At 38.4% G+C, this 15356-nt stretch overlaps 2 protein-coding genes across 3 annotated transcripts in view; both read right to left on the bottom strand.

The window, feature by feature from the left end:
- Positions 1-15356, bottom strand: part of LOC142341478 (uncharacterized) — a 357626-nt gene that overhangs the window by 204455 nt on the left and 137815 nt on the right. The gene's annotated exons all lie outside the window — the stretch shown is intronic.
- Positions 15030-15356, bottom strand: part of LOC142340756 (uncharacterized) — a 12266-nt gene continuing 11939 nt past the window's right edge. Inside the window, exon 5 of the mRNA XM_075391461.1 lies at positions 15030-15194. Within this exon, the coding sequence (XP_075247576.1) occupies positions 15040-15194 (155 nt within the window). The 3' untranslated portion in view covers positions 15030-15039. The remainder of the gene's footprint in view (positions 15195-15356) is intronic.

Genomic DNA, 15356 nt, shown 5'->3' with positions numbered 1-15356 from the left:
GAGCCAGCCGGCTTAACATAAGAACGAAACTTAACCAAAAACCTTGGTTTCACAAAGAGAAAATCAGTTTTTCGGTGGTAAAAAGTCTTGTAGGGGGGGGGGGTCGGACCCCCCCCCCCCCTACAGTCATCTGGCGGATTACCATACTACTTATGTATATAGTTTATAGTTACATATCATATTTCTTTATTTTGTTCCGGTTGTACTGGCCTCTGATCTACGCGCTCCATTTGGAACGCTTGACACCATTGCACACAGTGTCTAACGAACTTTAAATTGCAACCTTGTCCTTGCTCTGCCATTTACCGACACAACATGGACATTGAAAACTATAATAGTATTAGTCCTTAAGTGATGGATTTGAGTATCACTGCAACATGAAATAACAAAAACAATGTACATAAATGCATTATCCCATTTTCATGGCGTATTAAAATTGTTTCTTTGATCATTTTATTTAATTTGAGAGGAGATGTAGCATAGATAGCTATAGAAATAGAATAGAGTTTTTATCCGGCAATTATATCAGAACACTTAAACGCATTGCTTACCATATATCAAAAAACGCACTGAGCAGATTATACAGTTTGTTGTGTCGGGAAACTGCCGACGCAATAATAATCAAGAACCGCCGAGAATGATTGTGAAAGACTAACGCGAGTAAGAATAACCTTAACTCGATGCGACTTTACTTCTCATTTTCTAGACACGATGTACGCCTTTCTATAGTGCTCCGATCGGGGCGTGAAAAGAGTAGCTGGTTCAATCAGTTAACAATAACTGCGCAAAGCGTAACGTACATATTTACAGGCAACGATGATATATATATATATATATATATATATTTTTATATATACATATAGTAACATATGAAGTTTGTAAGTGTTTATAATAATACTTTCGAGTTCTCGGTTACTTGTTGAGCTTGGTGCTCACCATAGTCCCCCAGCCAGGAAGAATCAGTTTGCTGATTCTTGTGTACTCTCAGAGTTGGCCATTTCGCCGTGTTCCAAAGTGCCTGAATGTTTTCGGGGTTGGAAGGTGCGCAGTCCATCGGGGTCTCCGAGTTTAAGACGTTTTCCCGTGTGGGATATGGGTGAGCCTAAGCCGTGTGGAAAAACACGTTTGATTCCTGTGAGTCGGACGAAAGAATTACTATTGACTGTCCAAAGGATGAGGAAGTGGGGTCGATAGTTAATTGGGGTATAGGTGGTGGCATTCCGCCGGATGTGTCTAAGAGATCAACAACAGTTGTTCCGTTGTTGACTGTGGACGCGGGTAGTTGGGAAATCAAATTTTCGACACGTAATTTTTTGAGAGTTGCCGCTGCGTTTGACTGCGAAGCGGTGGTGATTTAGCGATCACTGAAACAGTGCTTCCTGCCGGAGCTGGAGTCATGAAGTCTGCGGCTGAGGAAGAGGTGGCTATGATGTACGGCTTGGGATTCCTTGGGGAGCGCTATTTATAGATTCTTGTTGTGGGTTTCTTACTTAGTGCTTGTAAATCGATTGGCCTAGTTGAAACTCCTAAGGCCCTGCTTTGCTTCAGTGCGGCAATTATGTCTTTTGTCAGCTTTGTGTTGGCCGTTTTGCGGGCTGATGAGATTGAGGCTTTCTTCAAGATGCATTTCCGGGGGCCCTTTTAGGCTACTTTGCGTGGCTTTGTCTTTGAAGCTGCTTTTTTTGTTGCTTACGTGGAATGCAAGTGATGGGGGAAATATTCAACAATGAGGTTGCTGTTGGGAAGGAAGATGGACCGGGGTTGTCGATTGGGGTCGATGTTCCCTGTTCCGACGCTATGCTTGAAGTTCCTGTTTCGGCTGAAGATGGGCCTGGATTTCCGGGGACCTGTAGGGTCTCCGCTTGGGCGTTTGTCCTCGCTTGTTTTCTTTCAGCTAAACAGAAGTTTTCCATCTTGCTTTTGTTTTTGTTGTATTCCCCTACAGTTTTGCAGGCTACAGAATTACTTAATCTAAGTTTGGGTTCCCGGGGTTTAGGTTGTGTGTTGTGTGTTTTCCGATTATGTGTGTTGATGGTTACGGTGTGGGGGGTTCTACTATCGTTCCGTCTGGGATTGTTGCCCATAATGGTTTTAAGGTACCCCGTGGTTCTGGGTTATGTCCCCTTAGAGTCTTACGTGCTAAATTGGTCTATTATAGTGGTTTTAACACCTATTTGAAACGTGAATTTAGAGGGAACTATTTTATCTCTATTGATTGAGCCGAAGGGGGTGGCGTCTGAGTCTGAGGTTTCCGGGGTTCCTGATCCCCTTGGGGTGTTCGACTCGTTGGGAGACTCGCTGGGCCGGTATCCGATATCCAGATAAATTTCCGAATTCCTTTCGCGGTCCCAGATGGCAGCAGGAGTGAGGGAAGGATTTTGTAGCAGTCGTTTGTCCAAGTAAAATTATTTTCTTTTATTGTATAATAGTTTACTGCTTTTAGGTTTGATTAGTACATGTGAGAGTTCGGTATTACGAGGTTGGCCGAAGTTTGCTCCGAACAGGAAATAATTGTTATCCGGTTGCGAATTAGTTTAAGGGATTCTATAATTTTCGCTATTTTTTCAGCCAATGTTGTGTTATTTTAAATGGGGTCAAGGTTCATTGAAGCGAGTAGTCTTTTTAGTGTTTGGATTAGGAGTTCAACCATTCCTGAGGCCCTGTGGTCATGCGTAGGAGAGAATGATAATTTGATGTTTTTATCATTATAGAAAATTTCAAAAGCCCTTGATTTGAAAGCCTGGGCTTGGTTGCATCGAACGCGGAATACCGTGGAAGGAACAGTATTGATTTAGGAACTCTATTGCTGTTTGTGTTCCGCATTTAGTGTGTACCAATGCTTCCAGGTATCTTGAAAAGCGGTCCCCAGAGACTAAGATATTTTGCTTGGTGTTAGGGTTTGAAGAGTCCGAGATAGGGCCGGCAAAAACTAGTTGTATTTCCTGGTTTGGCTCGTTTAGTAGCGAGGGTGCCTAGTTTATCTATTGGTGTTAGAGATTTTATGTTCTTACCTTGATCAAGGCATTTCTACAATTTCAACCCTGAGTGCTATGGTGCGGTGAACCTGGGGGATCCATATGAGGTTGGCGATGCGAATCATCCCCACTTGGCCCTGCTGGGTGCGGTGGACTGCGTTGATTACTAGGTTTTGTAATTGGTAAGGGATGACCAGCTTTCCATCATAAATAGGACAGCCCGATGGGGCAACGGCTAAGTCGTTTCGCAAATTATAGTAATACTTTGGTAATTGCTTAAGCTCTTCCCAATTGTGTGTTTTAACTAATTTGATAATTGCCTGAAGGTTTTTGTCTTTGAGGGTTGCTTCGCGAGGAAATCATCATCAAATACGCGGGAGAGACTACGGCGGAGGTCTTGGGGGTTTTCGTTTTCGAATTCAAATAAGGGTGCGTTTTGCGAATTATCTATTGGGGAGCAGCCTAGGCCTAAGTTTGAAGTTGGAGGAGTCTGGTCAGATTGGGTGGCAACAGATATAGGGGCAGTAGTTGAGTAGAGGGTTTTTAGGTCAGTTGGTTTCATTGTTTTAGCACGGTTTGGGTCTCTTTTTTTTAATGATGGGGTTGACAAATGTATTTTTGTTGGGGTTGTTAAGAGTAATTACGTTGATTTTGTTAAGTGTGTTAGAATGTTGAAAAGAGACAGATCGAGAAATGGAAGGCGACTCTAATGGATTAAAAAAAGGACAAAAAGTGTTCGTTTTAATCTGCCTTAGCTTGTTTTGCTGTATTGTGTCAATTTGGTTGAGCGTGACTCCGAATGGAGCGCTTTGATTGGTTGAATATTCGTATTCATTTTCTTCGTTGAGGAGAGTGGATGTGAACTCTTTAGTTCCATTTACGACAAAAAGTTCATCGTAAGTATTAACTAGGGAGGTTTTAGATGAGGATTTCTGCAAATCTAATCTGTGAATCCTATTTCTCTACCAGTTAAATGGTGTATAGAAAATGTATATGGCGAGAGTCTGTCTACCCTTATAGTGAGTTTGCTTTGGCGGGATTTGCTATCCTATTGATTTTAGTGCCTATAGAAGTGCTGAATGGTTTGGTATTAATTCGAATGTGGAGCTTAATAGGTAGTTTTTGAATTGTTCCCTAGCACATAGTACAGAGAGTAGCTCTAGTTCGTTTGTGCTGTTTTTTTTTAACTCTGCTTCGTTAAGGAAGGGACTATCATGGGCAATAGGAGACCACCCTTTTGGGTATTGTTGTTCTAGGACTCCCTTTTTGTGGGAGTCATTCCTTTTTATTTTGTTGTTTGTTATGTTTTCCTTTTTAAGGAGTGGCCGAATTGTGTCAGGTAAGCTGTCAAGATTCGGGGTGAATTTAAATAATTAATGTACTGAGCCCATTAGTGATCGGAGCTGTTTTAGTGTGTTGGGCGGCTTTGAATTCACAATGGAGTCCGTTTTTTTTCACGGTTAAGTTGATCTCCGTTTGGGTTGTGTTATAGCCTAACCATGTGATGTTGGGTTGCGCGAGTTCACATTTCTTGATTTTTATAGCAAGGTTTTCTTTGTCTAGACGTGTTAGGACTTTATCTATGTCTGACTCACGGTCTGTGGGCAATCCTTTTGTGATAAATAATTTGTTGTCTTTGAAATTAAATTTGTTGTGGTTGTTTTCGAGTTTTTTGTCTAGCGTTTTTTGAAAAGTGGCGGGCATATCGGCGAGTTTGTGGAACCCGTTTAAGAATTGGTATGTTCCCGTGGATTTTACCCCAATGATTATAAAGTTGCAATGTTTTCTGATTTCCGCGTAGATAGGGATCTGGTTGTATGCGAAATTCAAGTCTCTTTTAGTGAACAGGAAATTTCCCGGGAGTTTTTGTTGCCTGAAATGTACTTTGCAAACGAGTCCATTAGGTTGTCTATTGACTGCAATTGATTTTTGTTATTTTCTATCGAGTTGTTTAGAGGTTTTGAATCTAGGGCAATTTTTATGGATTTGTCATGTTTTACTGTAATGACAGCCGGGCTTATGAAGACATTGTCGGACCACTTATCTAATTTGATGATCTGTTTAGTGTCGAGGAAATGCCTTTCTTTGTCGACTTTGTCTGCTAAATGTAGGGTTACTCTACGTCCTTTGTGTTGTGAAGGTTGTGTGTTCGGTTTGATAGTGAACTTGGCAATGTGGTTTTTGGAACTATCTAGTCTGGTGCATAGATGGGTGTCTTTTCAATTATACAAAGTTCAATGAGAGTGTTTGAATGAATAAAGTGTACGTTCATAACTTGGCGTTGGGTTGCATTCCAGTCTCCTGGTTTTAGGTCAAGTTGTATAGCGCCTAGTATTGGAATTTGCAGATTGTTGAAACATCTGTAACGTGGGGAACACTTCTCGGGTGTTACACACGTGGAGTTTTTGCAATTTCAAAGAATTTGTTCGGCTTCATCTTGGGCTTCTGGGGCTGCCTGTGTCCGCTACCCAGTCAATCTTTGTTTGATTGGATGTTGTTTGGATCCAGATTTCGCCAGTTGGTTTGGGAGAAAACTTTTTTAAGGTGCTCGTTTTTTAGTTGCTTGGATTTGACAAATATGACGCTGTTCCAGTTATCAAAGATTTCCTGCATATAATATGTGTTTTATGTGTTGATTTATTCGTGGGAGGACTCCCTGTGAGTGTCGTGTTCTGGGGCGAATGATGAGTGGGTACTTGTTTTCTCTAACGTTTCATACTCTACGGGCCTATGATATGTTTTGCTGGGGTGATATTTGTTGGCTTTGCCCAAGAAGTTTTGCAGATCGGCACATTTTACTTTAGTGTCCGATCTTTTTACAGAGGTTACAGTGGACGTTTTTGGCAGGGCAGATTTGGAGTTGTTCGGGGTTGAATTGTACCCACTTCTTTTGCATAAGTTCGAAGGAGTGGACGGTCGTTGTAGTTGTTGTCTCCGTAGGGGCGTGTTTTTTCGTGGGTTCCATTGGGGTGTCCGGTTCTGTTGGATGAGGGATACTAGGTTGTTGAAGAGGAGTGGGTAGCGATTTAGTTGGACATTGATTGCCTTTTGATTCTCTTGTCCCCATTTGCGGTCTACCGCGAGTTGGAGGACTTTTAAAGGGGTGCTGGTTTCCATTAGGAGTTCCCTCTGGATGTCAGAATTTGACATGAAGGCTATGAATATGTTCCTACTGATGTCGTATTCTGCTTTTCCCAGCCGGCACTTTGCTCCGAGGCGAGGGCATTGAGGCGACAGTGGAAATTTTCCAATGTCTCGTTTTTTTCTGTTTACATTTAAACAGGAGGAAGGGGTCGTATGTTGCGTTTCTAGGGCGGATGAAGGAAAGGGATAGCTTGCGTTCGAGCTCAATGGCAGAGATATTATCGATTACTGAGTGGGGTAAGCACTACTGGTGATAGATCCTTAGGCCTTCTGTTTTTAGACTGAGATAAATGAAGGTTTTCACTTTGGTATCTGCGTCACTCCAGGGGATTCAGTTGACTTCATAGAGTTGGAAACTTGAACTCTATGCCCTTACACACTTTTTCCCAGTCTACTTTGCGTTTATTATTTCTTAGGTCTCTCTCACAGTGCTGCGCTTGTGTTTTATTCAGTGTTGCAGCGGGTTCGCAGGTGGGATCTGCTGGGTAGAAAACGTGTTTTGCCTCGGGTTTTTGTCTGAAAAGGGAGACTACGTTGATGGAGTCTTTGGCCATGATGACCAGTTTGAGTGTTGAAGCCCATGTGGGCCATTCGTTGGGGGGGATCCCTCCCGCTGCCCCAGAAGATGAGGATGCCTACCGGGGATCGTAGTAGTGGTACTGGTGCTGGCTGCGCCGTATTGTGTCGGGAAACTGCCGACGAAATAATAATCAAGAATAGCTGAGAGTGACTGTAAAAGACTAGCGCGAGTAAGAAAAAACTGAACTCAATGCGACTTTACTTTTCACTTTCTAGACACGATGTGCGCCTTTTTATAGTGCTCCGATCGGAGCGTGCAAAAATTAGCTGGTTCAACCAGTTAACAATAACTGCGCAAAGCTCAACGTACATATTTACAGGCAACGATGGAATATATATAGCAACAGATGAAGTTTTTAAGTGTTTATAATAATACTTTCGAGTTCTTGGTTACTTGTTGAGCTCGGTGCTCACCATACAGTTGACAATCTAACAACGTGTAAACTCTTTCAAAAATAAAGACTTAAACAGTTCGTAAAAAACTAGAATCAACAGAGGTTCACTTTTACTAAGAACAATTAAGTCTCGTAGTTCCCTGCCAATAGGAAAGTTAGAAATCGAATCACCATAAACATAAAAATTTGAAGCGGCATCAATGGGTCGAAAACAAAACTGAGAAAAAGCGAGGACAAAATCTTTATTTTTTATAACACCTCTAATTTAAACTAGATAAATGAACTAAGAAAAAAAAACAAAATGTATTGTTCTCCAACAATTGCTATTTATTATATAATCTTCTGGTTAACTCAAAACGTGGACTCCGCAAAAACTAATGTGTTAGCTAGCTCACACAGGCATTTCAACCCGACGCAACTTTGAGTTAATAGGCGTATAGTAGTTTTATAGGATAAGAGCGTTAAAAATAATGTGGGTCACCACATACCCCCTATAGAAGGTTTTCGGGCTTATGGGAAATCTTTCGTCTTTCTATTCCTGGTTCCGTTTCTGATGGACCATCTTCGGTAACAGTGGTTGCAGCTTGGTTACTTCCCCTTTCCCAAATTGTGGTTGGGCATTGATGCCGTGTGAAGTGATTCGGTATCAGATGACAAGGAGATACAAGTTTTGGTGGAGTCACGTGTATTGACGTTTATGTCAGGCAACGATTGTCTTGCTTCTGGGGACGAAATACATGTAGATTTGACTAGATCGACAATTGTCACTTTGTCGTTAACTTTTGACAACGTAGCGGGTTGGGGCTGTTTGGCAGAGTTTTGAGTATATTCTCCACACGGATTTTTTTTTACTTTGGGGACTGCTTCCGCCTTTCGTGGGTTCCGTTTTATTGGGCTCCCTTTGATATCACTGATGATTGGGTTGTGACTCGGGGTCATGAAACTGGCAGGAGACAAAGTTTTGTGAACAATGTGGGTTTTCTATCTAGGGGTAACCTAGGGTACGTTTGGGCTCCGTGCTGTTTGGTCTTTGTTGATGGCTTGTTGGAATGACTTTTTTCCACAAGAGATGCAAGTTTTGCTTTTGTCAGTATGGGTTTTGAGGAATTTTGTGTTTGGGAGAGTTTGGTTGTTTTCTTCGTGACGTGATCTTCTTGTTGACTTTGAGGCTGGCGGTTAAGCATCTGCTTCATACACTGTACAGTCCGGCAGAGCGTCTGGTTATTTTGTCTTAAGGTAATATCACTTTTTGAAAAAAATTTTTTCTCGGAAACAAAAATATTTAACGCTTACAGATTCATTTCAGTGACTTCAATTTTTCCATTTGTTGTGAAATCACTTTAGACGACCAAGATGGAAACACAGTTTTTTTGCGTTATTCTTGACATTTCTCTGTTAAAATTTTGTACCTCTAAACATGCCACCGGGGTTGAAGTTTGGCGGTGATTTTTTGTAAGAAATGCGGTGAAATGCGATAAAAATAAATAATTTTTACCTCGTATCTCCTACATTTTTTTCCCGTTGAATCCGATGAATCGCGGTGAATCATTTATTTTCACCGCATTCAACGGAGTTCTTACTAAATCAAATTTCCGAGCCGGGGTTCGAATCTTTCACCTACTGCATGTCTACAACTTCTTATTCCACTGCGCCATCCGTCACGTACTTTTATGATATTTCTTTTAAATTTAAAGTAGATTCAGTAAACAAATGCGGTGAATTTCGCGGTGAATTTTCCTAAGAAAAGCGGTGAAACGCGTTGAATTATTTTTCTTACCGCATTAATCCTACTTACCGCATTTCATAGAAAAGTTCGCCCAAAAACCTCGACCCGGGCACTGTTTACAGCGCTCTTCCCGTTACAATTACATTACAGAGCAACAGAGTGGTCGTTAATCAGCTGAGTGGGGGAAATTCAGTTGACCAATGAAACACAAAACTGTATAAATAATTGAGCATTGGCGTTTGTCTGAATCTTTCGATACGAAAGAAATTTTGCCAATTTCAAGTGATCCCCCCCAAATGCAATCGATACAGAAAAGTTGATAGGTAACCCCATCAATACGGGTTTTCATTCAGAGAGTTTTTTTCAAATTCACAATGCTAAAATTGATTCTGCATGTTTCAATTACAATTGTTTTGAGTCTTGGGTCTTTAAAAACAGTATGGCACTCCGATATCGAATAAAAATTAAAAGGTTGTAAAACTGGAATTTCTACTCTATAAAGAATACTATTTCGATCCTGAGCTGCGCATAAGGTTTTTTAGTTACCATTCCTCTGTTTGATTAGCTTCTATCCTATCATAGTTTTGATATTTTTGAAGCGTTTTTTCCCGCTGTGATATGTAAATTTTTCGAAACTCCCCATTTTTTATATTCTGCGATTTACAAACAATTTTTTGTTTTGTTTCGCTCCTTTGAATACTATTCTTGCTTAAATTTTATTGGCTTTTGAAGATAAGAAATTGCGAGGAAGAAACGGGATATTTGTCCACTCCGTTCGTAATTAAATTTGAAAATTATTGCACTGTCTTTCTATAATTCAAACAATTCGGTTTGTTTTGGGTGCTGTCTTTTTTTTAAGATCTGTTCACACATTTTCATGATTTTAAAGTCAAATTGGAGAATTGATTTTGATCACGCTCAAACAGGAAGTGGAGCTAAAAAGCAAATGGTTTAGTGGCGTTAAATTTTTCACTCAAATTTTAAAGCAAAGTGGAAAATGGTGCTTGAACAAAAATTCGCTTTTTCGCTACTGGTTTTTTGTTCACAAGAAGCAATTTCACTTTGATTTTACTGTTTTTTAATTTTTTGGATCAGATTTTTTTCTAAATGGGTTTCCCAATGCATTCATGGTTCATTCTAGGCCTAGTTTTTTTGTTTGAACCAAATATCATTTTCTACCAATGTATTCATGGTTCATTCTAGACCTAATTTTTTTGTTTGAACCAAATTTCCCTTTCTTGCTAGTGGTTTTTTGCTCACATGAGGCATTTTGACATCGATTTGTACTTCTTTTTGGATTGTTTTTGTTTATCAGATTTATTCAAAGTGGTTTTCTCAATCCATTCATAGTCCATTTTAGGTCTAGTTTTTTTTGTTTAGACAACAAAACTCTTCGAGTTGTAGGTTAGGACTTGCTCTGCTATGTTTTTTCATTCACTGTAAAGAATCTACATCCAGTGATTGTACAATGAACGTCAAATTATTCACAAATTCTTGATATACCCACTAGAGTTCTCTGTTAGCTTGCCAGCTTTTTGACATCATGTTCTGGACTGTAATATTAGGTTTTTAACGTTTTCCGTTGTTCTTCCAAATTCTTATTGACTTCAATATTCAATTCATCATTTTAATTGGCTCCTCATTCAATGTCCTTTAGATTTTAGAATAGGTCCCATTTGTCTCTTAACAAATTTATTAGAAAGTAGGATGAGCTCGTTGAAGTTCTTGCATATCATTACTGTCTTTTTTGCTCAGCGTGTTTCTCTCGCATGCAACAGAACTCTCAGCATCTGATTAACGTTGGTTTTTTTTATTGCTTTCCTTCTAGAAAACACAATTGATTGTCATTCCCATAATACTAATAAAAAAATATATCAACTATTAGCATAAGATTAAGTCCGATTACTGGTAGGTTATTGGCTGAAGGTTGTGTAAAAAATCTTTCAAACAACTAACGGAAATTGTGATACAAAAAATTTGGTTGCTTTTTGCTCCTGTTACAGGCACATGAGGTAAACAATCTCGTATTAAACAGCTAACTTATGTTTCATGGTAATAGAGCCTTTGATATTTTGTAAAGAGTAAAAATAACTATACTACGCCAATGTTTAAGATCAAACTCTTGATAGGCTTGATGTGAACCAATTTGATTTTTTCCATCAATTTTACGAAAGACGTCTTTTTGTTTCCAGTTCTTTTTTTCTCATTCACATTAGAATATCACTGTCTCTAGTTGCGCCAATTTGTTTATCAGCATTCGATTCTTCTGTAACACAAACGAAATTAGCATTATTGTAAAGGACGCTGCCACTCAAAAAATTGAAATTGATATCAGATTCTTTTTCAGGCGAAAATTTTTTACTAGGAGGCCATGCGCGCTCCTGAGACTGAAATGCGCGGGACGCAGAATTTGGAAACAAATTATGCTTTTTTTGCTTTAGATCCTTATATTCTAAAAGAAGATGTCCAGAATATAAAATCGTCTGTCAGGCATCGGTCCTTGCCCACCAGAGCTAAGAATGACAGCACTTGTTCAAGGATAAGATACGATTTCAAGCTCAATTGATTGGATTGAGGACGATCTGAATAAAAGAAAAAAATCTCCTCGATAATTATAAAAGGTCGGTTTGAAAAACTGTCAGAAAAGTCAAGTCGAAAAAGTTATTTTTAATGAACTAATTAAAAAATGGAAAGAACAAGAACTATTGCGTTTTGCTGGTTACTCGACTTCATATTAAAATCGTTATCTTCGGAGACCTTAAGTTCAATAAAAGTTTGGTGCAGCTGTATAGAGTGGAGCCGTATAAAAACTTTCACCGAAAAAATAGAAAAAATTCGCAAAAAAACTGAGATCATTAGGACCAAAAAGAATAAATGTTTGAATGGAAATGGAATCCCGTTTTAACTTTATCACATTATAGTTTTATCACAACTATATCAATATAGCTCAATATAACCATTTAAATCAAATTGTTTCTATTCCATATCTGTTAGAGTTTTCATCCTTGATTACTTTACATCTTTTAGATTGAACATGTGGGAGCAGAATTGATCCGCATTTAGTTAGGAAGCAGTGTGTGCTAGAAAGTCTATTTGAGAATTGAATTAAAACCATATAGAAAGCAGTAAGAGCATTGCCAAGCATTCAATTTTAGTTGGAGAGTTGTAAAAGTCACTGCTAAGATCTGCTCTCTGATTTTTCGTTGGGTGATCACATTGTCAAAGCAAATTTTTAAACTAAAGATGAGATATTCGTATTTGAGCTTTTGTTTTGAGCTTGCATCTACTGTTCAAAAAGACTGTTTTGAAAAAATTTGCTTTTCGATTTCCTCAGAACTCTTGGCAGTCAAAAAAGTATCAATAACTTCCATAACCTTGTATCGGTTTAGCTGAAGTACCATTATACACTACGGTACCAAAAAGCTACGTACAATTGAAGGTTGTTTACAAAGCATTACAAAAATCAAACAATAGAGTAATTACACCTAGAAACTTTAACGTCCAGAAAATTCACATGATATCTGCGTCAATTAAGTTCCAAATTTAAGACACTTTTTCATCTAAATTATCGCCAAAAAAACTGTCTGTTTCAGTAATCGCCGATTCAAAATTGTTTATAATTTCTCAATTCTGAATAGACCTACAGATTATCCTGTGCAGCTCATAATTTTTCAATTAAGTTCAGATCGGGACTATATGCCGGCCCTTCTAGTACCTACCCAATCGTTTTTCTGAAAAACATGGCGGATCAGCTTGAATTGGTAAACAGAAGCATCGTTTTGTTGAAAAATGAGGTCCGGAAAATGCATTTCTTCTTTGCGATTATATGAAGTTTCGATTAACCGACATTGCTTGGCTTTTTGGACGCCCAACAAGCATTTTTGTCCATCTGATTTCACTGCACCCCAAAACATAATATATCGCTTGTCTGAAATCAAATTTTGTCGTGTTGTTTCGAGAAATTGGGTACTATTTCTTTGAAAAACTCTCACAATTCAGTCGCTGGAGATGCGCACTCAATTTTCATCAGTAAAAACAACATCGTATCCTACTAGAAGGAGAAAGGCGTCATTAGCATATTGATGCATCAGTTTGAACAAAAACAGTTGTTTTTCTTCTGTACATGGCTTCTGTACATACTGTATCCTATTCAGTGCACTATTCAGACTATCCAGATCGTACCATGAAACTAACCAGGCTCTATACCAACGAGAAGACTATCCAAATTCTGGGTAGGGTTCTGATCAGATTTCCGGACCGTAGGTAGTTCGCTAATATGACCATGCATACAATGGATAGGGTTCCCATCACACTTTCCGGACTGTACGCAGTCTATTTGAAACGGTGAAGGGTTTTTCCCGCGCGCGACACCAGTTGATCTGATTACAACTGGTGTGGATCGGCACTTCTTCTATGTTAGTTTACTTTGTCCGATTTCGTTCAAACATTACCAGAAATTAGAGATCAAAAAATTATCCTGAACGCATTATAGCAACTTGTCCTTACTAGCCAAAACTTAGTACATATAAAAACGCCCACTACCGCAAATCTTTTCTACAGTACTTGAACGTTAATTGGCAGGATTTGATTGTCATCGAATTGTGTTTACATTGCCTTAAATTTTCATATACTTTTGTGCTACTATAGGGACTATTTCGTTTGATATAACTTACTTGGCTTCTCCTAAACGCATTTGTAAACAATTTTCTAACACCTCACTAAAAAATGGAAGCCTACATCTAGAAATGTATGCAAATCTGATACCACATTGAGTCCTCTGATAAGAGATTGGCAACATAGCAAGAATTTGTAGCGCGTTGAGATAACGTTTTGTTGTTTATTGAAATTTTACGGAACAGCTCGGTCTTGAAATCTTTCAAGTTTACGAATCGCCGTAGCAAACCTGCTAAAAACCAGAAACGCAAACTTGAAACACCAATGACATCAACAAAACATACAATACAAATTTACGCCAACACGTACACTTTAATTTAAGAAATTTATTGCACTTGTCGATATTACCAGGTTTAAATCTATTTTAGACTCTCATTAAAGATCTGAACACCTAGATCTCGAACAATAGCTGTATACCTAACCTAGAGTCTTGTAGATTTAGGTCATCTTCACTTTGGGAGGGCCTCAAATCACTATGATGTTTATTTAAGTAAAATTGGGTTCTTATTTAGTTTATAACAAAACATATTTACCAATTCTACCTTTTTCATTTCATTTATGAAGGCCAGTAATAAAATTGCCGTTTAAAACCTAGCGAAGTTAAATTTTTCACCTCAATTCTTTCCGATATGAACACTTTCTGTTCCAGAGTCCAATAAACACCAGAGCAATGACCATGATGGGAGTCTGTTATCTTGACATTTTCATCTATAACTGCTTTCAGTCTCGATCTCGCATAATCTTATTTTTTGTGCAACAAATTTACTTCGGAACAAGAGCAAATGAGACCGCTGAAGATTAAGAAATCAAAACTGACTTGAAAATAAGTTATGATATAGCAGAAAAGCGTAAAAACGGGTCAGCAAAAATGTTGCGTAAAAACACGTTTACAATAATTGCTTCAAACGACGTTTGAGGGAAATTTAAATTGTCGAAGATGTTTTTTCATGACGCTTATAAAGTTTCAACTGAATGTAAATAGATAACCCAATCAATTTGTTCTTGTTTATCGAAAGTCTGCTATGTTTGAAGAACTTTTGAAGCAAGAAATTTTTATTGAGTTGAGAGATTTCTGGCTGTACAAGGCCAAGAAGCAAAATAAATCTCTGAAATCTAACTAATGTGCGAGAATAAAATTTAGTTATCATGCAAAATCTTGTAAGTTTCTTAATTATGACTTTTCGATCTTTAGACAGCTTACTAATAGCCATTACCTCAATGAAGTCATGTTAAGTAAGTTTGTAAATAATTATCTTTCAAGAACTTGCACGTTTCATTACTACATGTATCGACACTTGCGAGATAATATCATGGAAATGTCTGGGTATAACACTAGCTGCGAGCAAATGGTATTAAAATTTGTGATAAAAGGCATGTTATTGTTCATTATATCTTTTTCTTGTTAATTTTGCGAATGAGCTGTTTATTTATCCAAAGAGTACAGAAGCTAACGCTATAGATATATATATATATATATATATATATATATATATTATATATATATATATATATATATATATATATGCATATAGACTGTAAGTTGTTATTAGACGCTGATAGCTTCCTCGTTTTTGAGTTCCTTGTAATCGAATGTGGATGGTGGTACCATTGCAGGCCCCTCCACAGATTCCGTGCCTCCAGTCATTGAAGAGTCATTAGTATCTGTAGGATTTGTGGCACAAGAGCATTGCTGGTGCCTCACTAAAATTCAATACAAAGGTAATGTATCGATGCTCAAAAATGTACTGGCTTCCTAAACTATTTTTTTTCTGCGCAAAAAATTGGAAAATTGCGCCAGAATTCTTTATTAAGATCTTACCAAGGTGTTTAAGGAAAGTTTTTGCCTATCAAGATCTTGACAGG

This window comes from Convolutriloba macropyga, chromosome 6 (genome assembly GCF_964194025.1).
Source record: "Convolutriloba macropyga chromosome 6, txConMacr16.3, whole genome shotgun sequence".
NCBI classification, from domain to species: domain Eukaryota; kingdom Metazoa; phylum Xenacoelomorpha; order Acoela; family Convolutidae; genus Convolutriloba; species Convolutriloba macropyga.
Note: the sequence above shows the minus strand (reverse complement) of the source record. Positions and strands in the feature narration are given on the sequence as shown.